Source organism: Dreissena polymorpha, chromosome 8 (assembly GCF_020536995.1).
Source record: "Dreissena polymorpha isolate Duluth1 chromosome 8, UMN_Dpol_1.0, whole genome shotgun sequence".
NCBI lineage: Eukaryota > Metazoa > Mollusca > Bivalvia > Myida > Dreissenidae > Dreissena > Dreissena polymorpha.
This window is the reverse complement of record NC_068362.1, coordinates 98,102,649-98,128,319: the sequence shown is the minus strand read 5'-3', so window position 1 is coordinate 98,128,319 and position 25,671 is coordinate 98,102,649. Positions and strand designations below refer to the sequence as shown.

Sequence of the window (25,671 nt, the reverse complement as noted above, 5' to 3'; positions counted from 1 at the left end):
ACCTCCAATCATCGACTGAAATAAGAACTTCCTGTTGAACTGATATAAAACACTTGTGAAACACTATGTCCCCCCCATATATTTAACCTTTGAACTTGACCTTTGACCTAGAAGGATGACCTTGACCTTTCACCACTTAAAATCAAAATATGCAGCTCCATGAGATACACATGCATGCCAAATAGCAAGTTGCTATCTTCAGTATTGCAAAAGTTATGGCCAATTTTAAAGTTTGACGCAAATGAAAAAACCAACAAACAAACAAACCAACAAACAGACAGACAGGGCAAAAACAATATTTCCCCCAGTATAGACTGGGGGACATAAAAATATATCATGCAACATTATATCAGGCAGATATCAATGCAGCGCTATGATAAAATGCTTATCTATATCAATAACAATAAATTAATTAATTAATATTAGTTTCTCATGAACTTTAAGAATTAGGTCAAAAATAGTAACTCTGTCTATATTATAATAGCAATCAGAAAATACCCTTATCTAAAAAAAAAAAACGATAGTATAGAGCTCAAGTTTATATGATTCTTGTTATACTATAGATTTTCAGCTGGTAATAGGATAAAACTCATATTGCATAGTTTAATTGAATTGCAAAAGTCCATTCATCTCAGCAGTATGAAGTTTGGTTTTGATAACATTCACCACACGTCTCATCTAAGATGTGAAAACATACTTGGCAAAAACATAAAATTACATGTAGTATCCGTGTGCTTACGAATTTCTGTAATTATATATTTAATAGGTTCTTTTTGAGTAAATTAAGTATACATTGTAATTTTACTTTTAGTTGAGTATCAAGTCATCAGACACATGACCGCTGCAGAAATTAATAGTCATGTATAATCGTGTCATCACTTTTAATATGTATACACAGGGCTTTTTTTGGCCCGATTTTATAGCCGAAATTCGGCTATATTCCCAATCGCAAAAAGTATACCTTTTTCTCAAAACTTGCTAAAAAATTCCAAATTGGGAAAAAAACGCTAATGACACCAGTTGTTTCGCTTTTTAACAAAGCGTAGTCTGATCCGGTCTCGTACGGGTTTTAGACTATACCTAAAATTTGGATAACGTCTGCATTATTCATGTGCACAATATTCTACGTGTTGATCAGGCACTTATTATATTTGCGATAAAATTCAAGCGTTTTGTGATACGGCTGCATGGAAAACAAATGTCGCGCAATTCAAAATGTTACGTGAAAAAGATTTCTAAGCCAAACCCTGGCGGCAAAACAAAAACTGTTGATTTTTTTAAGCAAGCGTCATTAAATGAACAAACATTGTCAAGAAGTACAAGTCTTCCCATTGAAACTCCTTCCATTGTTAATGATAGTAATTTAATAACAAGTGACTATTTTGCATCGTCATTGTTGATTCCGAAAGTAAAGTGCTGACTGATATTCAAGATGTTGAAAGCAGTACTTCTTCAGAAGAATATGAAGTGCCTCCTAATAAAATGGTACTGAAGACTTTGTGTGAGCTTATTGTGTGGAAAACTGTTGATCATGGTGGTGATTGTGATAAAAGATGCTGAACTCATTCATTTAATTTTTTAAATCCAAATTTATTTTCCCAACATTTTGAAAATGCCGATAAAATTCCTAATTTCAAAGCCATGGGCTATCTTCCCAAAAAGCTGAAAAAAGCCCTGGTACACATGTATTAAGTTTTGTGATCATAATTTATGTACTTTTTTCAGTTTTTTGGGACAAACATATGATGGATAAACAGAGGTGTTGATTGCAGGACAAACAAATGGCATTCCTAAAGCGAATTGTGTAATACAAGTTTTATTTTCATATCTTGTGTACTTTTTTAATGATTGTAATACTCAGTTTTGTTATATTTTCAATAACCTGACATTTGACCTTTGTTGAAACAAAAAAGATGCACATATTGTCCTACAAGTATACCAAGTTTGATCCATGTATCCAGGATCCAGTGTTTTGGACTCTAACTTATGTACCAATTATTGATAATAGGGTTTTTGGTAAACAGATGCAACACTTACCCTAAGCTCAAAAAGCTCAAAAACTAGCATTTATGAGTCTTTTTTCTACCTTCAACTGATAATAACTTAATAATAAGCTATGATTTCAAGTTTAAATGTTTTATTTTGAAAAGATAAGATTACTCAGTTGACAATTGACAGACATCCATGGTTAATCAAGTATAACCCTCTACTTCGTTGCGCGGTGTAATTAATTTAGAGGGTGTATGATGTAACACATTTATAACGCTTCATAACATAGTCATTAGATAGTCATGGGCTAATTTCTTGTTGCCTAATCCATACAAATACTTATCCTACACAGGTAACGCATACTAGAACATTACTTTTCTCATATGCTTAGCCGCTTTTGATATATACTTAATTCAGAATCGCTTACAATCAATATCGTTAAACATATACTACTACCTTTTGGATAGCAAAATTGGCACCAGCCGTTGATGTGAAGGTAGTTGATATTGTTCCGTATCTAGGGTCAGTGGTAAGTAGGGTATGCACCAAGAGATTTCCTTTCATATCCTTCCAATCTGGTGGTATTTCATTCAATTTGTCTATGAAAGAAATATAATGCTTAATGAAAATAATGTATAACAAGACCTCTGTTTGTGATACACAATGTCCCCTACTGCGCTTTGAAAACGCACAGCAGCTACATGTATTTTAGAGAAAATTGTTAAGTCCAAGGCATATTTCTTCACCAAAAATCAATGGACCTGAACGAAACTCACACTTCATATGTAAGTCATGTAGGTAGACTCCCACACCAAAAATCAGCTGAATATATGAAAGTGTTCGTAAAACAACTCCAGAAAACGGTTATTATAGAGTAATTTTTTAAGTCAAAGGCCCATGATTTCGCCCTGAACAAAAGTCACACTTAATTTGTTAGTCATGTAGGTAGACTCACACATCAAATATCAGGTCAATATCTTAAAGCGTAAAGGAAAAAAGTCTGGAAAATGGAATGCCGGACAGACGGACATACAGAAAGATTAACAGACAGACTGCTATATATGCCACACTACCGGGGGTATACAAACATTTTCTGAATAAAATCTTTCAAACTATTTCCATACATGCCATACGTCCCGGATTGTCCGGGATTGTCCCGGAAATGAAGAACGTGTCCCGCAGTCCCGGAAAAATGTCAAATGTCCCGGAATGTACAAAATCCATATATACATGTTCCTTATCTTAGGCTTAACTGCACCTTGAATCTGTGTTCCCACTAATCCGCAGCGCCTCCATGGCAATGCCTACCCGAATAGGACTACGCTACGTGTCATAATCGATCAATTAACAGGGGTCCTGTTATCATATCGATTGGCTCACGTTCGCAGTCAAACCGAAAAGGCGGCATTGTTTAATGTGGTTGTTAATTGACTTGAATACATGTATACTGATTTTACGGCAGTTTGTTGGCGCATGCTTTGAATGAGCGACAACACTCGTAAGCAGTCATAACTGTACCTGCAGTAAGACCATGCATACGACAAGTGACGTAATTTTCAGAAGCGTGTGATTGTATGGCAGTTTGTTGAATTAATTACGCACAACTGTACATGGTTCGTTCGATTCTCAAATGAGCATTATTCAATTCGTAATCCGAAACATGCTTCCGAATTTTAATGCTTACACGACATTAACAAATTTTTGAGTCAAATCAACAGAGCTTTATCCTTTGTCTCTATAAAAAGCGCGCGAAAATTTAATGTAGAACGTCGTCGCATGGAAAGTGTGGTTGTATTTTGTGTTGTATAAAAACATGAACATCACGTCAGGCTGACGGCAGGCGATTTACGGGTGTTCAGTGGGAAAAACGCCCCGATTGGACATTATTTCATCACTTTAAATAGTAACAAATGCGCTACAAAGTTTTTATGCGGCCATGGATACGCCCACGCGTTTCATGCAGATGATGTGACATGTACACTAAAGTAATTTGGTGCTCTTTTCTAACACGAAAAACACGTGGCTTGTATCAAGTAACGGAAGTAGTAATGTTTAATTTGACGTTAATAGATCTAGTATATTTCGGATAGGCTTTCGAGCTTAGCAATTTACGATGTGATAAAAAATGCGTAACAAAAATGCATATATGTCAATATATATCGCTATATGTATACATGTCCCGGAAAATCTGCAAAAGTCCCGGAAAATTAAGCTCAAAGTCCCGGAATTGGTCTGAAAATTTATGGCATGTATGCTATTTCCAAAAAAAGAATTATCTGTAAATCCGGATTCTAAGGTCTTCTGAGAATGGGTTGGTGAATATGGTCATGGTTCCACAATCAATTCACATTTAAATCATCAGTGGCATTTGTTGGGGTTTAAAGACCTTTTGGAAATGTTTAACTATACCTTGAATCAAATCCTTTCGAACAATCTTTGTTTTCTTGTTGTCATCCTTCTCATCCTTCTCATATTCTTGCAATGTATTGAAATCAACGACAACTTCAACACTGTCTTCCCTGAAATTTGCAATAAACTTACTTTGTTGCCATGTAGCAATATTAACCCTTTCCCGATCAGAAGCAAAGTGAAAATGGCTAGTTGCAAACAGCATAAAACCAGAACAGCCTGTCTGTTAAGGTTTTATGCTGTCTGAAAGGTCTTAAATTAAAATCAACTTTTCAAGGGACTACAAATGCATCAAAACACGTATCTAAGTGTTAAAGGGTTAAATATGCATGTGTTTGAACTGAAGGACAAAGATGCACCCACTTTCTGCTTGTAGTCAAACCTACAAGTGCCTTATTAGTGCCTAAAATACACCCAAATTCCGCTTTGTAGGACTGCAAATGCAGTTCAGTATTAAGAAGAGGTTTCTCAACAATGCAAGCTTCATGTAACCTTTATTTAAATTGAAAAATAACTCTGAGACCCACTTTAACTGTTCTGAGAAGGTAGCATTCACAAGGTTATACAATAGACTATCTAATCTCATGACAAAAGTCAGGCAAAATTTCAACAGCACCAATAATCTCACTGGTTTATCAAGATCAGGAAATACATGTGACCCTTTTTGAAGGACAGGAACCTATATCACTTGGCAACACATTTTCAGAGCAAGTTTCATGATGATTGAGCAAACATACATCACTTCTTTAATGTTCACAGGCTTTTTCTATTATTTTACTGAGTGACCATGTTTTTACACCATACAGCCCATTTTTAAATTCATATGAGATATCATTGGGAAAAATGTTCTGACTAAGTTTTATGAAGATTGGTTTATTAAAAGTGGCATCTTGACAGTTCACTAACTGTTTCTTTAATTTGACCCAGTGACATATTGACCCCAAATGACCCAGTTTTGAATTTGGCAAAGATATCATTTCCACAAATCTTCTTAACAAGTTTCATAAAGATTGGGAAATAAATGTTGCATAATGATAGAGTTTTCATAAGCTTTTTCGTAAATTTGACCTAGTGACCTAGATTTTGACCCCACATGCCCCATTTTTAAACACAGGCAAGACCCTGCTTTGAACATTAGGAGAAATTGTCTGACCTAGAAACCTAGGTTTTGACCCCACATGACTCTGTTTTAAATTTATTCCTAATATCATTGGTATAAACACTCTGACCAGGTTTCATGACATTTATACAATAAATGTTATGTCTACAGTTTTCGCCTCTATTTTTCAATAATTTTAACTAGTTGCCTACTTTTTAAAGACTAATGACCCAGTTTCAAACACAACTGAGATATTTTGGATCATGAAATTGGGTTGCTGCATTTAAATTATATCAAAATCAGATCAATAGTGTTTGAGATCTTATGTGGAATCAGACTTATATCAAAGGGGCAATAACTCCCTGAACGCTCACAGCCTGGACGACCTGACAATAAGCACATGTCCACACTGTTGCAATACTGCAAACAAAGTTTCATCAAATTTGCCCGGATAAGCTTATTTATGGCCATTTTTGACCTTTGAACTCAAAGTGTTATCTTGACCTTGGAGATATCGACGTAATTCTTTCGCGCGACACACTGTCCAGTGATGGTGAACAAATGTGCCAAATCATTTTAAAATTTCACAATTAACGCCAAAGTTATGGCCCAGACAAGCTGATTTATGGCCATTTTTGACCTTTAAACTCAAAGTGTGACCTTGACCTTGGAGATATCGACGTAATTCTTTCTCGCGACACACCGTCCAATAATGGTGAACAAATGTGCCAAATGATTTTAAAATCTCAAAATGAACGCAGTTTTTGCCCAGACAAGCTCATGTATGGCCATTTTTGACCTTTGAACTCAAAGTGTTACCTTGACCTTGGAGATATCGACGTTATTCTTTCATGCAAAACACCTTCCAATTATGGTGAACAAATGTGCCAAATGATTTGAAAATCTCACAATAAATGACAAAGTTATGGCCCTGACAAGCTCATTTATGACCATTTTTGACCTTTGAACTCAAAGTGTGACCTTGACCTTAAAGATATTGAAGTAATTGTTTCGCGCGACACACTGTCCAATGATGGTGAACAAATGTGCCAAATGATTTGAAAATCTCACAATGAACAACATAGTTATGGCCCGGACAAGCTTTCGGGAAAGACAGACAAAGTGACTCCTATATAGCCCCCATTACCAATGGTAATGGGGGTATAATAATAAATTCCAGTGATCTGCCTTAAACATTATTAAAGTAGAACTACCTAAAAATATACACATGTCTGCCCAGAGATGCAGCATACATAGTTTAAAACATTTGGATCATTAGTAATCGAGATCAAAAGAGAAAATGAATTCTTATTCAAAGGGCAATAACTCCCACAAAAATCAATAGTGCAGAACAACCACATTTGCATAACAACCCCTAACTGAGAGTGCATATAAAGTTTTAGCAAATCTGATCGCTAGTTACTGATGTCTACAACTTAAGCTCCACTTTCAAATGACTCCTAAGGTAATAATTCCTGAAACAAGAGGCCCCAAAGGGCTCTGGGTTGCTCACCTGAGAGACTTAGATGGAAAGAAACAAAGATTAAAACTCTTCAGCAAATATTTCAAATTATTAGTATCACAAGACTGACTTTAAAAATAAGGTGTTCCAAAGTATTCACAATAGGCCTATATAGAAAATTACCACACCCACCCTGGCGGCCATGTTTTTAATACCCAGATTTTTTTCAAAATATATAATATAAGGAAAATGCTTCTTACAAACATATAGAGAAAACTGCCCCATCCCCTGACGGCAATGTTTTTCCACTGATCACGACCATTTTCAAACTCATCCGACATATCAATAAAACCAATGTTTTGACCAAGTTTCATGATGATTGGCCAAAAAATGTGACTTTTAGTGTTCACAGGCTTTTTCAGTATATAAATATAAGGAAAATGACCCCCCCTCCCCTGGCGGTCATGTTACTAGATGGATCAAAACCATTTTTGAACTCAAGCGTCGTATCCAGGAAACAAGGGTTGTTAACGTTGTTTTGTGAAAAGAAAAGGTTTGCTGTTTTGGCAGATATATACATATATGTGTTATCAGTAGTTTTGTGTGTGTGTGTTTAAAAATTTTTAAATAGACATTTGTTACCCGTTGCGACAAAGCTATTATTTTGGATAAAAGTAATATGAGGACAGTAATTTAATAATGAGCATCAGCAAACGAAAATGGAAGTACATTTTTCAACAAATTGTTGTCCAAATTTGAGATAATGAGATAAGCATCTCAGCATCTTAACGGGGATGACTGTTTACAGTCTGTTTAGCAAGAACACTTTAAGATACTTAAAACAACCGTATTTGTTCAAGATATTGTGTTTTTATAAAATAGTTTTTGCAAAATTAAATAAAATAAGTTGAATTGTTATCATATACATGTATCAAAGTCAGTTATAAAAATGTAAATGAGTATGAGAATATGTACAGCTACTAGAAATTCAATACTGATCTTCTTTTATAGTACAAAACATCACTTGATCTTTCTTATAGTTATAAATGTGTGCAAATATAGAAGTAAACACACACAAGACATTTGAAAATGTATCATATCAAAACAACAATCAAACTATTTGTAATTTAAATGCACAAAAAATCTGTCGCATAAATACATTATTTTTGGAAAAACAAATGCAAATCAACTTTTCTTCATACAGTTGTTTGTGCTTCTTAAAAGATGTGATAAGTTGTTGTTTTTTTACTACCAAATTGTTCACATTTTTGACAAAGTGTTTTTAAACAACTGGAACAATTTTAGGACTCACCTTGCATTGATATTTCCAATTGAAACAACAATAAAACCTGCTAAAATCACATAATCACAAATAAAATCACAAATCTTTCATAATCACACACAAACTACTGACTAACTGAAAATTGTAGGGGTAAAACATTTCAAGTTGTAATGTCATATCTATCTTATTAATGGTTTCCATCTGACATCAACACAAAGGTCTTTGATGAAAGTGCCCAGTTAATTGGGGTCAATTTCCAGGAGTGTTACACAACTACCACCTGGCAACAATGCAGGCACAGGTATAAATGAGTTTTATAGAGAGTAGCCTAGGATAAGTGAATGAAAAGTCAAATAAGATTCATATGTAACACTTCTTGTTGTTTTATTGGTTTTACCACTATGTTAAATTTCTGCAAAGATATAGATAACAATCATAAGTAATGGCAATAATTAATTTGAGTAATGCAATAATTATAATTAGATATTTGGGTTGTGGTTAATTTTTGAGAATCCATTACCAGTATCATCATAATCATCATCATCATCATCATCATCATCAACATCCGCATTACAACTAGAGTGTTAACATGGTTTTAATAAAGTCATATTATGAAAACTGCCGCTACCCTGGCAGCCATGTTTTTCAACAAACCGTAACCATTTTCGAACTCAGCCAAGCTATCAATACAACAAATCTTCGGACCAAGTTCCATGAAGATTGGGCTATAAATGTTACTTCTAGAGTGTTAATAAGGTTTCACTATAGCCATATAAGCAAAGCTGCCCCGCCCCCTGGCGGCCATATTTTTCAACAGACCGAAACCATTTTCAAACTCAGCCTAGCTATCATAAAAGCAAATGTTCAAACCAAGTTTCATGAAGATTGGACTATAAATGTGACTTCTAGAGTGTTAACAAGGTTTAACTATAGCCATATAAGCAAAACTGCCCTGCCCCCTGGCGGCCATGTTTTTTTACTGATCCGAACCATTTTCAAACTCGACCGTGGTATCCAGGAAACAAATGTTCTGACCAAATTTCATGAAGATTGGACCAAAAATGTGACTTCTAGAGCGTTCACACGTTTTCACTATATACATATATATATAGAGAGAAAACTGCCCCATCCCCTGGCGGCTATTTTTTTTTACCGATCTGGACCATTTTCGAACTCGTCCGAGATATCAATTAAACCAATGTTTTGACCAAGTTTCATGATGATTGGGCAAAAATTGTGACTTCTAGATTGTTCACAAGGTTTATCTAAAGCCATATAAGGAATACTGACCCGCCCACTGGCGGCCATGTTTTTCAATGGACCGAAACCATTTTTGAACTCAACCAACATATCATTAAGACAAACATTTTGACAAAGTTACATGAAGATTGGGCATCAAATGTGACTTCTACAGTGTTCAAAAGGTTTTTCTTTTTTTTGACCTAGTGACCTAGTTTTTGACCCAGCATGACCTAGTTTTGAACTCGGTCGAGGTATCATTGGGACAAATGTTCTGACCAAGTTTCATGAAGATCCGACAATAAATGTGGCCTCTAGAGTGTTCACAAGGCAAATGTTGACGACGAAAGCACAACGCACGACGGACAAAAGGCGATCACAATAGCTCACCATGAGCACGTTGTGCTCAGGTGAGCTAAAAAGCATTTAACCTGAATGAGCAGTCAATATGCGCCTGTCAACCCAATACAGATATTGCAATTCAAGTTTCATTAGATTTAGCTTATAAGTGTCATGAGATCTCAAGCGGAAAAGAAAAGTGTGATGGCATATAAGGGCAGTAGGACAGACAGAACAATATCAAGTAAAAAGGAAACAATTATGGAGAAAATTCATTTCAAATAAGAATTTCAACAGATAAAATAGCAACTTCATGTTATAAATCTCATGAAGACGCTGTAAATAATGGTGTAATATGTTCAATTAAGTAGCTTAAATACACATTAAATAACAGTAATAACTAGCATCTTATAAAAACCAACGCTATGAAAATAATAATAATTTTTGTTAATTTAAATAAAGTCATCACTATGCTGTTAATAAGCATGTACATGAATCTATTACATGCACACTTTTAAGGCTCTAATGTCATATTCATAGAAACAGAACAAACCCCATGCAATTGACAGACACAAAGACAGACAGATAGACTAATTGAGAGATATTTCATAAGAGCCATATTTTGACTTGTCCTAGATAGTTTCATACAGATTTAATCATAAATGTGGCTTAAAACAAGGTGGATCTAAGCTTTTACCTTTTCACCTAATATTTGACCAAATTCGAACTTTGGCTCAATATAGGCAATATGAATTCTGATCCAAACTGAGCCGAAACTGCAGCTTTTAGAGTAGCATTAAGCTAAACTCTGACAATGCACTACATGATACACAACAGAGCACAATTAACATAGACTGAATATAAAAGGTTGCCTTGACTTTGAATGACAACATACCAACCAACACAAAGACTCCAAACTTTGTGAGGGTATTATATATACCACCAGTACTCGGAGACCACACAGTTACACCACGAAAACCCCAAAATTGGGAAACCATCTAATACAACCGCACACAATAAAAATGATAATAATACTTACTTATACATAAATTGGCTGTCTTGATTTTTGAATGCCTTTTCTATTTTGTAGTTGAGATCGAGGCCATAAGCATTTAAATCATCACCTTCATCAGTGACATCTATGTAGTACCACTGCACAACATCTTTCAAGATCATTGCTGCCTGTTTGTCATTTTCAATTTGTATTGCGTCCTTTATTATTCTATAAAACACAGATATTTGTCTATTTGCATTAGAAAACACAGATATTTGTCTATTTGCATTAGAAACAGCACGAACAAATTGATCTTGTTCATCAAACGTTATACAAATGAATGGATACCAAAGTACAGAATGCATTGGTGGAAAAATACCAGGTAATTAAATAAATGGCAATTTCACTTTTGACAAAAAATATATGACAAGTCATAAAGGTCTGCTGAGACAACAAAAATATTTTGATAAACAGGAAATGGGCTTGTTGGTTTGACAGACAATAGGCCAATTTGATTAAAACAATTATTAAATGAACAAACAGACTTACTTATTCATCAAAGTGCTGGCGTGGTGTACATTTGCCATCATTCCAACAATTTCTACTCCATCGCTGATGGGTCTAAAGTCGACATTGTGTTTCTCTGCAATTTTTCTTAATGCGCTTTCCTATAATACCCATTTACAAGAAATGTTAGTTAAACATGAATGACTGCCCACCAACCTACGAGAAGTGAAGTGTAAATGTGTAATTGTTACAAGATATTTTTTTATTGCATCCCCTGTGACCTTGAACTTTGACCTGTTGATCTACAAATTGAGACAGGTCTTACTCCTTCAAGACCAAGCAACATAATTTATAATAATTTATATGATCCTTGGCTAAAGCATTCATTAGAAATTGTATGGGAACCGTTTTCATGTTACAAGTTTCTGTGACCTTGACCTTTAACCTGTTGACTTGAACATCTAAATGCATCCTCCTTTCATCCCAAGTAATCCACATATAAATTTGACATGAAAGTAGGCAAAAGTTTTCTCTACATATCATGCAGCGACAAAATGATCTTCATTTCAAGTTATAACAAGCCACTGTCACCTGAAACTTTGACCTGTTGAACTCAAAATTGATATTACTCTTATGATTTTCAAGCTATGATTTTGGTCTTATTGATCTAACAAGAGCACTGCATAACAGGTGCCACGCTCTGCTGCGGGTGCATTTATGAATAAATGAAAGCTTGACATTTTTTTTTTTTTAAGAGGTCACAGTAACCTTGACCTTTGACCTAATGACCCCAAAAAGGGGTGTGGCATGTAGAACTCATCAAGGTGCAGCTACATATGAAGTTTCAAAGTTGTAGGTTGAAGCACTTTGATTTTAGAGCAAATGTTCAAAACCTTGCCAAAATGTTAAGGTTTTAGCATGACGCGGACAACGGACACGACACGACGAGCTGGCTATGACAATACCTCGGGTTTTCTCCGAAAACAGCCGAGGTAATAAATGAAAGCTTGTCAGAATTATTTTTGTGTGTGTGTGTAAGAGGTCGCAGTGACCTTGACCTTTGACCTAGTGACCCAAATATGGGTGTGGCGTGTAGAACTCATCAAGGTGCATATGAAGTTTCAAAGTTGTAGGTGGAAGCACTTTGATTTTAGAGCCAATGTTCAAAACCTTGACAAAATGTTAAGGTTTTAGCACGACATGGACGGCGGACACGACACGACGACCTGGCTATGACAATACCTCGGGTTTTCTCCGAAAACAGCCGAGCTAAAAATCAATAAACCTCTTTCATTCCTCTTAATTCACTTGTCATACAAATTTGCATGTTCATAGCTTACCTAAAAGCATTCTTTAAATAATGTGAGGAAACATCATCTTCTAATTCAAATTAACCATAATTCCAATTTGCATTATCGTAGGTCAGCATTCTTTAGATATCGCACAGAAACGAAATGGTATACTTACAGACTGGTGCAAAGCAATGTTATCTGTTTCTTTAGAGGTTCATTTTGTGCATACCATCAGTAATGTTGATAAAAAAAAAAATCAATATGAGTACACTATTAATACCTGTGTTCCATCGAACCGTTGTATAATGGAGTCACTTAAACGAGTAGTTGAGACTTCATCTGCAATCATGGCATTTATCTTATCAATGGCTTTTCTTATGTCCGATACTTCCATAGCGTGAATAATAAGGCAGACAGAATTTACGTTAGTGGATGTGTTTCTTGGCTGTGTTCTTGCAGCAGTCATGGATGGTTTTCTTTTAGTACCTGGAATTATAATGTATAAAGACCTAATATTTACATGAATAGTTCTTACTTTATTTTACTTTGGAAAAATTTGAAAAACACAAGATCTGCCACATTGACAATGGAAGTATAAAATGGGACATAACTTAATAAATAATGCAATGACAGTTAATCCTAGCAGATATTAAAAGGCTATGGAAGTTATGCACTAGACAAAACAACACAGGTGACAATTGAGCAGGGATGCCCAATTACTCCAATTTTTTTCAAACTCCAATATGATCAAAAATCAAGCTGGCTCATGATTTTGACCCCTAAGTTTGACCTTTAACTTTGAAGTTGGCAGACAGGTGATAAATGCAAACTCTGTCCGCTGCTTCATGGTGGTCATAAGTGGTAAGTTTTTTTTCAATTTGCATGATGTTTGACCAAGTAACAGTCTATAGCATGGCCTTAGAATTATTTGTATGATAAAATCAATTTATCTTTTTGTCTTTCACTCGTATGTTAACATATTGTACAGAAATAAATTAAAATCAGAAATGAATAATGTGAAATGCTGAAATTATACTGAAATAACTTGAGTCTGTACATACAACAGCAAGTCGGTTTATTTTAGAGAACAGGGTAGAGGAATAATTTGTGATTGCTTTTTCAAGAAGACAAGAGAGTCATGATTTCCCTTAAGCACTCACTGGAGGTCACAGACACTAATTAATTAAGACTTGACCTGGCTACATAGTTTTTTACCCTAATTGACCAAGATTAAAACATGGCCTTCATAAAGGATAAACAATCTGACCAAGTTTCATCAAGATATAGATTTACATGTGTGACAAGATATTAAGAAGTCCTTTAATACATAATGAAAATATAGATCAAACAAGCCCTATTTTAGCATTAAAGTGATATGTTTCTACCTTTGACCTTAAAGTATGACAATCATTTAAAAACATCTGTTTTGTGTGAAACACTCTCTTAACTATGAAACATATGCATCAAGTTGTTTTGAAATCCTTTAATAAATGAGGAAAATATATCTCTAAGAAGCCATATGTTAGCATTACAATAGAATTTGACCTTAAAGTATAACCTTAATGTCTGGATTTTGTGTGAAACACAGCGTCTGATAAAAAGGTAACATTTTTGCAATTTTATTTTGAAATCATGAAAAAAAACAACATATCTTAAACAAACCCTAATTTAGCATTTAAATGCTATTTTTCTAACTTTGACCTTGAAATATTATCTTGATCTTACAACTAGCAATCTAATTTCTGCGAATAACATATTGTCAAATATAGGTTAACATTTGTGCCAAGACATTTTTAAATCCTTACATGCATGTCAAAGTTATACCTAGGAGAAGCCCTTGATGGCTATATGTTAAACATTCCACCTTGAAATATGACCTTGAAATAAAAATAACCAAGTGCCATTGTGCCACTAATTTATAAACATACGCTTACGATTTGGGGGGGGGGGGGTATCAGCAGGCAGCAGGGTTTACAGTCAGCTTATAGTTTAGTAGGAGTTGAGCAAAGAAGCTTGTTAATATAATTATAAACAATGGACTAAAACTTCTTTAGAAAAAAATCAACCATGATGAAACATAGACAACAAGAGATTGCCAAGCAATATGGTCCCCTACCGGTTAAACTCCACCCATTGTCAGTAAAAAAATTTTTTTTTTTTTAATATTTTTGTTGCCATAGCAACCAGAATTTTTGACATAAGAACAAAATGAAATGACGTGCATAATCTCCATCTATCCATGTTTCAAGTTTCATGAAAAAATATTAAGAACTTTTAAAGTTATCGCAGGATCCAGAAAAGTGACACGGACTGACTGACAGACAGACTGACAGACAGACAGACGGAGTGCAAACAATAAGTCCCCTCCGGTTTCACTGGTAGGGGACAATAAGCGCAGTAGCACATGCAGATTATTATCTCTAAAAAATTTAAGACAATTGCAAGCGAAATGTTTGAGGTGTTGCCCACAAAAGCTTTTATATGTACCGGTAAGTCTAAACAAAGGGATTTTTTTTAATAAAGGGCTTTTACTCCTAAATTAAAAAAACAAACTAAATTGTCTAGAGCGTTTATATAAGCTTTCGGCTTTCGATGCAGTCGAGCTAAAATAAATAGGTTCAAACTAAACTAAATTGTGAAACCTTGATAATTTGTGCTGATCTAGAGAGATAATAGTTTAAAACTTTTTCTTATTTAATGCAAATGATAGATTGTTAACATAACTGGACTTAATAATTTCCTGCCAAAAGGAAAGTGAATATGCAGAAAAAAAATAACTTAAAAACAAATACACTAACTCCAATATAATGCTTTTCTGGGGGTCCAAAGATTGCAATCTCGATATATCCGGTGCGCCACATAACTTGTCACCTCATTCATGCATGTATTATTAGTTACACAGTTAGTAACTGATGGTGTATGGGATATACACCCTCAGTAATTTTATACCATACAAGAGCGAAGCTCGACCGACTACTTGATTACTCGGGGTGTATGGAAATTACTCGGGGTGTATGGAAATTACTCGGGGTGTATGGAAATTGACCAGTCGCCAAATTATCGATCACTCCGCCCACATAGTCACGTGGTCTAGTGATAAGAAAACTCCGACAAGCAGATCGCAATTAAAGCGGATTACGTGAGCGAAATACTATATTTGTAACGAGGTATCATGCTCTTTTCTATAATATAAATTATTTAAAGCCGCACAGTAAACTAAACTGCTTTGTAAAACTTTAATACAATCATAAATGCTTTAGAGAAAAATGGCGTAATCAAAATACTGTGAAACCATTTATTTTCGACAGCACAAAATTTCGTCATTTTTATAAAAATGACGATTTCGTCAGCACTTAAATTCGCCGATTTTTTATTTTGAATTAAAAAAAATGCGTCAGTCAATATCCGATTTGTGTGTAATACATATTCGCGATCAATCGCAGTTGCGAAAAATCGTGGTACGAATGCGGGAACACACTTGAGAATCACTGCAGGAGGTGGGGCCTGTTTGTCACATGCCAATTAACTAGTCTTTGGTTATCAAGGGACAGTAATAAACCCTCTTAATGTATGCCATTCACACGTTCATTGTTATGATTAGCGGACAAGTGGGATCGAATAAGCGTTAACGAGTGTTTGTAAAAACAAAGCCAATTGCCAATTAGTATTATTCTATCAAATAGCAAATAAAACTAGTCACTTTTGTTTATTTTCTTGGGTATGTGTTCTAGTTGGTATGATTTTTATTAAAATGCTGTCAATACCGTTTAAAAACTGTTTGTGTTATACGAAAGAGGTTCCAGATTGTTAAGTGTTTTTTTTTCAAATAAAATGCTTTTTTATTCTGATATCAACATTAAAATTATAAACTCTATGTGTGTGTTTATTCTTAAAAAGTAAACTACCGGTATATAAATCAATAATGTCAATAATTTAAAAATAAATAAATTGATACATATAAAATAGTAATACGTGTGGTTAAACGCAAACAATCAAACAACAAACAGCAATTAAAATATTCTTTATTAATGTGTGATAAATACGCATGTTGATCACACATCGTCATCTTTTCATTTGGTTTATTGTCTTTCATCGGCATTCGCTGCGTGATGGCTAATATGCAACACCCCTGAAAAACACAATGCACCTAATGGGTAATAAAGTTATAAACAATTAGCGCTAATTCATTACCATTCTACATAAACGAAGTCAACGCATTTGATACAGCTGTACTGCACACGCGTTTTAAAGAAGTGTAACGTGTCAGTTAAGTACCTTGTGTAATCAACATCCCTTTGTGTCAAAACCGGATTAATCTTGATTACGAAACAGCAGTGAATGTGTGCATGGATTATGTTGGAATTTAATGCCTCATGTCTACGGTAAAGTTTTAAAATATTGTTCAACTTAGTGTTTGTTTTTGTTCAAACATAGAGCATAATTGTTCGTTAGGATCTTAAATTCGCCGATCGGTCGACTGACGAAATTTATGAAAATTAATGCCTGACGATTAATAATGGTTTCACAGTAAATGAGTTAACGGCAGACTGACTATCAGAAACGTTTCTTATACATAACATAGGAAGTTGATGAAAATCCGTTGTAAAAATGAGCATTCATTTTATATTGATTTTGAACTTGTATTAAATCGTCTGACAGTGAATCCGGTGGCTATTTATATATAATTTTGAAAATATTTTTTATTAAATGCAAATGACACATCCATATCATGATGGGGTTTTTGTTTATTACAAATGTTTAGATCTTTGTTTTATTGTGTTATTTTTAAAAAGACACCGATTTTTTTATTTAGATATAAATTAAATTTTGATTGTAACCATAATTTAATACAGGCCTAATTTCGTTGTTTCATTAACAGATAGTCTAATATGCATTTTATTTCATTTATTTTTAATGCGAACCTGTTACATTTCACTATCGAAAAATGAAATGTTGGTATCACGGTACTATTCACGAACATTCGAATTGAATACATTTAGCCTATTATGCATGTCTTTATTTATAACAAGATGGCCCTTATATGTTAATTGCAATTTTCACATTTCTCCCCGTATCAATGTATGTTGTATTATAAATGTTGTTATTGTATTATAAGCCGTATTTTTTACACTTGAAGTCGCTTTAAGCTGGCTAAGCCGCGTTGAAATCACCTTTTTGTTGTTTTTACTTTAGTTAAAACAATATTTAAGTTAACAATTTATAATGATTTCCCTTGTTTATGATCCACTGAAAATAAATATATAATTGGAAATCATTTAAGTAATTAAATAGTTTTCTTTTCTTGTGTACAGTACCTAACAATGCCATAATGTTCCTTCATTCTGAGATCCACGCAACATACTGTCATTTATTAATCATCGACAATTACGCTGAGATTAATTAGCACGTGTGGCAATTATTATGTTGCCCAAACTGCTTAATAATATTGTGCATCAAACGGTATAACACGTTTTTATAGAACACACGATTTATTGTGTTTGATTTCTCATTAATCGTTCATATGTCAGTGATTAATCTAGGTCCGCGTCCTGCGTCTCTGACGCATCAAAATCGGAAAAAACGCACCGTAGCGAAGTATGAGCGTCCTCGAGGACGCATACAAATCCGTGTTTGTATTTCTCACGAATGCATATATTTTACGACGCCGTATGTATCACGCTGTTAAAATTCTACAAGACACATTTTCATTGGCTTACAGAGCCGCATATGCTAAAAATAACCAATCAGTGTATTCGTTCTAAATTTGCTTCGTCGAGATTAATTTTAAAGAGCCCGGATGATAATATTCGTTCGGCTGCATTAAGAAAAAATGCCACCAAAGAAAGTGTTAAAGCTTGACACAAAGCAGCAAACTCTTGTTAATTTTTGGCGGCCCGATACTGGCGGACATGATGACTCGCTCGATTTATCCGCGAGTGTTAACGAAGAGAAGGAACAACCAAGCGCAAGCGTCCGAGATGTAAGCCAGCCAAAGAAACGTGAGTTTTTGACCAAATGGCTTTCAATGTACTCTTGGCTTAGATTTGTTGAAAGAACAGACACGCATGACAACTTTATGTATTGTTCTATTTGCGACGAGAACAACGCTAAAAATAGCATGGTTCAACAAATGCACAATAGAAACTACCAGAAGTTTTAATTTTTTTTTTCTCATTTATTATTATTGTTTTTCATTTCTAGTCAGCGAAATCTAGTAAGGGAAATTCTAGTCTTGTCAGTTGATTAAAAGTTTTAAAAAAAATGTGTTTGTGCTATTTTCTTCAGCCCCCAGGGAAAACACGCAAGGACTCATGAATAAAGTTTGGGACTCATTGAATTTCTATGGGACTCATTGTTTTCAAATATGTGAGTCCTGGGACTCATTGAAGCAAACTTCTAGATTAATCACAGATATGTTCAATAAATAAAGATAAAATAATAACCTTTTATAAAGTATGTATAGCACCTACAATTTTGAATAATGATCGAACAGTTATGATCATGCATTTGATATAAAATCTGTGTAAACTCTTAAAAATTACGTCCATTCCATATGAACGACACGCTTTGTTTGTCGGACAAAATGGCGGCCAGATAAGCGTTGCTGAGGGGTGTGTGAAAAATCGATATCTGATTGGCTGATCGACAAAATGTGGGCGGAGTTGGCGACTGGTCAATTACTCGGGGTGTATGGAAATTACTCGGGGTGTATGGAAAAATACACCAAGGGCACCTGACTGCTCTAAGCCAATCGGATTATGTCATTTTTGTAGGAGGTGAGATATATGTATGGATTAGCATAGATGGGCAATTGTAAAACATGTTTTTTTTCGAACCTTATTGAATTAGGTGTTATATCTATGTGTTATACATATGTATAACATAAAAACATTATTCCATAAAAGTATTTTCAAATGTGTACAATAAAATTTGTTATATGAAAAGAATTGCCAATTTTTATTGTTCACGACCGATAACAAAATCTAGCCACAAATAAACACTCCTCATACCCTGTAAATTATTTGTACTGAATAAAAGCATACACAAATTATACCTCATGTTCAATATCATACCGGTACCATTCATCCTCGTGGAAAGCATGGGCTTTAATATTTGAATTCTCATAACAAACTTCTTACCACATAATAGACAACTCTCTCTAAGATCTTTAAGTTTGGATAAACAATTGGTAGAGCAAAACACTGAGCACACCTTTCCTCTTTATTAAAAACATGTTGTTTACGCTGTATCTAATGTGCAAAGGTTGTTGAGATAGGCAAGTATTGATCTAAGACATTTTCAGTTATAGTATACACCTTTATGCGGGGACTCTGTGTATTCGGCAGCCTGAGCGCTGATTGGCTGATACGACCAAGAAGAAAGTGATTGACAGCTGGCATCATGTCATTTCAAAGCAAATTCAATAGATGAAAAGTTACAAGCAAAATTACCTTTGATGTTGGGCAAGTTGGGTTTTTGTTTGTCGTAGTACACAAGTGTGAATATGATGCACAAAAAAAGGCAAACAATCTGGACCAAACTAGATTTATGAATGTCGGATCACAAATCAAATTAATGTGGGTGAAAAAATGGGGTCAACCGCCGACTCGCGATACATTGGACATCAGGATATATATTGGACCGCAATATACTGGAGTTGCAGTGTATTTAAATCTTCCATCATTTAATGGTTGCCGTGAATTGACAACAACTGACTCAAAACATTCAATCTCTGCAAGAAGGTTGTGACTGAGTTTAAAATGTAGTGCAATTCTTTTTAATATAGGTCAAAATACTAAAAAACAAACCATGTTCTGAACCTGTCATTCCTTGGGCGCCCTGGGCTTCATGTTTGAAATTATCGACCATTTCCTTCTGGAAGATAACAAATCTTACATCTGTCAATGTACCACATCCTTCATTTGCGAACTCTTTCACAGCCTGGCACATTGCATGGGCCGTCTCTGCAGCACTGATATTCATACCTGTAAGTAAAAAACATGGAATTCTATGACTTCTCATGTTTCATCATAATGTATCAATAGGAACTGAACTGCTCTCAACATCTTTTGAGGTGGTCTGAAACTATTTTTTACTAGGCCAAAATATCACTTAAGAGTTAATAAGGTTTTACTATAGCCATTTAAGGAACAAGAGGGCCAAGATGACCCTAGTTCGCTCACCTGAGAGGAGTCGGTTCATTCAATCTTTACCAAACGTCAAACTTGACCTAGATATTGTTCAGACAAACATCCTGGTCAAGTTTCATCATAATTGAACCAAAACACTGGCATATGGTGTGTTTTTGTTTTTGTAAGATTTGACCTGGTGACCTATATTTTGAGTTTACCTCCCCTTACCAAACATCAAACTTTGCTTACAAAAATAACTAGAGCTTTGTCACAGATGTGACGTATACCCCCACGTGCCGCATTGACACAGACTATTTTGCATGCTGTCTTCACAAAACAAGAGAATCCAATTTATGGCGATTTTTAAGAATTATAATGCCATTATCATTTATGGCCATTTCGACCTTTGAACTCTTGAATTCTTTCGCATGACATGCCGTCCAAATTTATGGCCATTTTTTTACTTTTGAACTCCGAGGGTGACCTAGACCTTGGAGTTATCAACATAATTTTTTCGCATGACACATCGTCCAATGATTGTGAACAAATGTACCAGGTATTTTTAAAATCTCACAATTAATGACATAGTTTTGGCCCTGACAAGATCATTTATGGCCATTTTTGACCTTTGAACTCACAGTGTGACCTTGACGTTGCAGATATAAACGGAATTCTTACGCGCGACACACCGTCCAATAATGGTGAACAAATGTGCCAAATGATTTTAAAATCTCACAATGAACAACATAGTTATGGCCCTGACAAGATCATTTATGGCCATTTTTGACCTTTGAACTCAAAGTGAGACCTTGACCTTGGAGATATCAACGTAATTCTTACGCGGGACACCGTCCAATGATGGTGAACAAATATGCCAAATGATTTTAAAATCTCACAATGAATGACATAGTTATGGCCCGGACAAGCTCATTTATGGCCATTTTTGACCTTTGAACTCAAAGTGTGACCTTGACCTTGGAGATATCGACGTAATTCTTTCGCGCGACACACTGTCCAATGATGGTGAACAAATGTGCCAAATGATTTTTAAAAATCTCACAATGAACAACATAGTTATTGCCCAGACAAGCTCATTTATGGCCATTTTTAATCTTTGAACTCAAAGTGTGACCTTGACCTTCGAGATATTGATGTAATTGTTTCGCGCGACACACCGTCCCATGATGGTGAACAAATTTGCCAAATGATTTTAAAATCTAATGATAAATGACATAGTTATGGTCCGGACAAGCATTTTGACCTTTGAACTTCAGTGTGACCTTGACCTTGGAGATATAGACGTACTTCTTTCCCGCGACACACCGTCCCATGATGGTGAACAAATGTACCAAGTCATTTTAAAATTTAACGATAAATGACATTGTTATGGTCCGGACAAACTTTCGGTTTAAAACGCACTAAGTGACCCTGTGACCTCGTTTTTGACCCGACATGACCCATATTTAAACTTGACCTTGACATCATCTAGATACAACTTCTGACCAAGTTTGGTGAAGATTGGATGAATTTTTCGGGACAGACTGACCAACAGACAGACAGACAGACCAGACCGACAAAGTGACTCCTATATAGCCCCCATTACCAGTAATGGGGGTATAAATATTATGACCAAGATTCATAAAATCTGAAACAACATTGTGACCTCTAGAGTGTTTACAAGAATTTGGTATAATATAATGAAAATTTTGACAATCTAAGGGCAATAATTATGCCCCCCCCCCCCCCCACAGCCATGTTATTCAACTGACTGGAACCATTTTCGAACTCAATTCTCATATCAAGGAAACTAATGTTCTGACCAAATTTCATGAAAATTGGGCCAAAAATGTGACTTGTAGAGTGTTCACATGTTTTGACTATATACATATAGAGAAAAATGCCCCGCCCAATGGCGGCCATGTTTTTTCACCAATCTGGACCATTTTCGAACTCGTCCGAGATATAAATAAAACCAATGTTTTGACCAACTTTCATGATGATTGGGCAAAAATTGTGACTTCTAGAGTGTTTACAAGGTTTCTATATAGCCGTATTAGGAAAACTGCCCCCCCCCCCCCAGCAGCCATGTTATTCAACTGACCGGAACCATTTTTTAACTCAACTCTCATATCAAGGAAACAAATGTTCTGACCAAATTTCATGAAAATTGGGCCAAAAATGTGACTTCCCTCGTGTTCACATGTTTTCACTATATACATATAGAGAAAAATGCCCCGCCCAAAGGCGGCCATGTTTTTTCACCGATCTAGACCATTTTCGAACTCGTCCGAGATATCAATAAAACCAACGTTTTGACCAACTTTCATGATGATTGGGCAAAAATTGTGACTTTTAGAGTGTTTATAAGGTTTCTCTATAGCCAAATTAGGAAAACTGCCCCCCCCCCCTGACAGCCATGTTATTCAACTGACCAGAACCATTTTCAAACTCAACTCTCATATCAAGGATACAAATGTTCTGACCAAATTTCATGAAAATTTGGCCAAAAATGTGACTTCTAGAGTGTTCACATGTTTTGACTATATACATATAGAGAAAAATGCCCCGCCCACTGGCGGTCATGTTTTTCCACCGACCTGGACCATTTTCGAACTCGTCCGAGATATCAATAAAACCAATGTTTTGACCAACTTTCATGATGATTGGGCAAAAATTGTGACTTCTAGAGTGTTTACAAGGTTTCTATATAGCCGTATTAGGAAAACTGCCCCCCCCCCCCCCAGCAGCCATGTTATTCAACTGAGCGGAACCATTTTTTAACTCAACTCTCATATCAAGGAAACAAATGTTCTGACCAAATTTCATGAAAATTGGGCCAAAAATGTGACTTCCCTAGTGTTCACATGTTTTCACTATATACATATAGAGAAAAATGCCCCGCCCAAAGGCGGCCATGTTTTTTCACCGATCTGGACAATTTTCGAACTCGTCCGAGATATCAATAAAACCAACGTTTTAACCAACTTTCATGATGATTGGGCAAAAATTGTGACTTTTAGAGTGTTTATAAGGTTTCTCTATAGCCAAATTAGGAAAACTGCCCCCCCCCCCCCCCCTGACAGCCATGTTATTCAACTGACCAGAACCATTTTCAAACTCAACTCTCATATCAAGGAAACAAATGTTCTGACCAAATTTCATGAAAATTTGGCCAAAAATGTGACTTCTAGAGTGTTCACATGTTTTGACTATATACATATAGAGAAAAATGCCCCGCCCACTGGCGGTCATGTTTTTCCACCGACCTGGACCATTTTCGAACTCGTCCGAGATATCAATAAAACCAATGTTTTGACCAACTTTCATGATGATTGGGCAAAAATTGTGACTTCTAGAGTGTTTACAAGGTTTTTCTAAAGCCAAATAAGGAAAACTGCCCTGCCCCCTGGCGGCCATGTTTTTCAACGGACCAGAACCACTTTTGAACTTGACCAACATATCATTTAGGCAAACCAAACATTTTGACAAAGTTACATAAGGATTGGGCATGAAATGTGACTTCTACAGTGTTTACAAGGTTTTTCTTTTTTTTTACCTGGTGACCTAGTTTTTGACCCAGAATGACCCAGTTTCGAACTTGATTGAGATATCATTGGGACAAATCTTCTGACCAAGTTTCATGAAGATCGGACATGAAATGTGGCCTCTAGAGTGTTTACAAACCAAATGTGGACGACGGACGGACAGACGGACGGACGGAAGACGAACAAAGACCGGTTACAAAAGCTCACCTGAGCATTTAGGTGAGCTAAAAATGCCCTGCCGAACCATGACCATTTTTTGAACTCTGCCGAGAGCTATCATTGGAACAAATGTTCTGACCAAGTTTCATAAAGATTGCACCATAAATGTGATGTCTAGATAGTTAACAAGGTTTTACTCAAGCAATAAAGGGGAAAATGCCCCCCTCCCTGGCGGCCATGTTTTTCAACCGACGGGAACCATTTTTTAACTCGGCCCAGATACCATTAGAACAAATATTCAGACCAACTTTCATGAAGATTTGACTAAATACGTGACTTCTAGAGTGCAAATAAGGTTTTACCATAGCCATTTAAGGAAAAAATACCCGGCCCCCTGGCAGCCATGCTTTTCAACAAACCAGAACCATTTTCCAATTATCCAAGATATCATTAGAAAACTGTTCTGACCAAGTTTCATGAAGATTGGACTATAAATGTTACTTTTAGAGTTTAACAAGCTTTTACTATAGCCATATTAGGAAAAATGCCCAGACCCCTGGCAGCCATGTTTTTAAACCAACTGGAACAAATTTCAAACTCATTCACGATATCTTTAGAACAAATGTTCTGACCAAGTTTCAGGAAGATTGGAAAATAAATGTCACTTCTAGAGTGTTAATAAGGTTTTACTACAGCCATAAAAGAAACAAGAGCTGTGTTAGTAAACACAATGCCCCCTACTGCGTCGCTTTGAAGCCATATATTTGACATTTGACCTTGAAGAATTACCTTGACCTTTCACCACTCAAAATGTGCAGCTCCACGAGATACACGTGCATGCCAAATATTGCTATCATCAATATTGCAAAAGTGATGACCAAGGTTAAAGTTTTGGGACAGACAGACACATACAATGACAGACAGACAGACCGGCCAAAAACAATATACCCCCGATCATTTAATCCGGGGGCATAAAAATGCCCTGTACCCTGGAGGCCATGTTGTTCTGGAACCATAAGGCAGCAACTGGAACCATTTTTGAACTCTTCCATGATATCATTGGGGCAAATCTTCTGAGCAAGATTGGACAATAAATGTGGCCTTTAGAGTGCTAACAAGGCAAATGTTGATGACGCACGACAGAAGCACGACAAACAAAAGGCCATCACAAAAGAGCTGTTCCACAACAGTGCACTAGACTATTCTTCAGCTTTGATAATTAA

At 35.6% G+C, this 25,671-nt stretch overlaps 1 protein-coding gene across 6 annotated transcripts in view; it reads right to left on the bottom strand.

The window, feature by feature from the left end:
* Positions 1–25,671, bottom strand: part of LOC127841439 (protein mono-ADP-ribosyltransferase PARP14-like) — a 118,060-nt gene that overhangs the window by 31,074 nt on the left and 61,315 nt on the right. For 4 of the 6 annotated variants that reach the window (XR_008030982.1, XR_008030983.1, XM_052370257.1 and 1 more), the window contains exons 23-28: positions 20,421–20,597; positions 12,893–13,098; positions 11,363–11,481; positions 10,859–11,041; positions 4,399–4,508; positions 2,446–2,588 (exon numbers count right to left, since the gene is read on the bottom strand). The exons of 1 other annotated variant lie outside the window; for it this stretch is intronic. Coding sequence is in view for 3 of the 5 variants with exons in the window: in XM_052370257.1 (XP_052226217.1) it covers positions 2,446–2,588; positions 4,399–4,508; positions 10,859–11,041; positions 11,363–11,481; positions 12,893–13,098; positions 20,421–20,597 (938 nt within the window). In the remaining 2 variants the exon portion in view is untranslated. The remainder of the gene's footprint in view (positions 1–2,445; positions 2,589–4,398; positions 4,509–10,858; positions 11,042–11,362; positions 11,482–12,892; positions 13,099–20,420; positions 20,598–25,671) is intronic. One more of the 6 variants, XM_052370259.1, reaches the window with a different exon arrangement.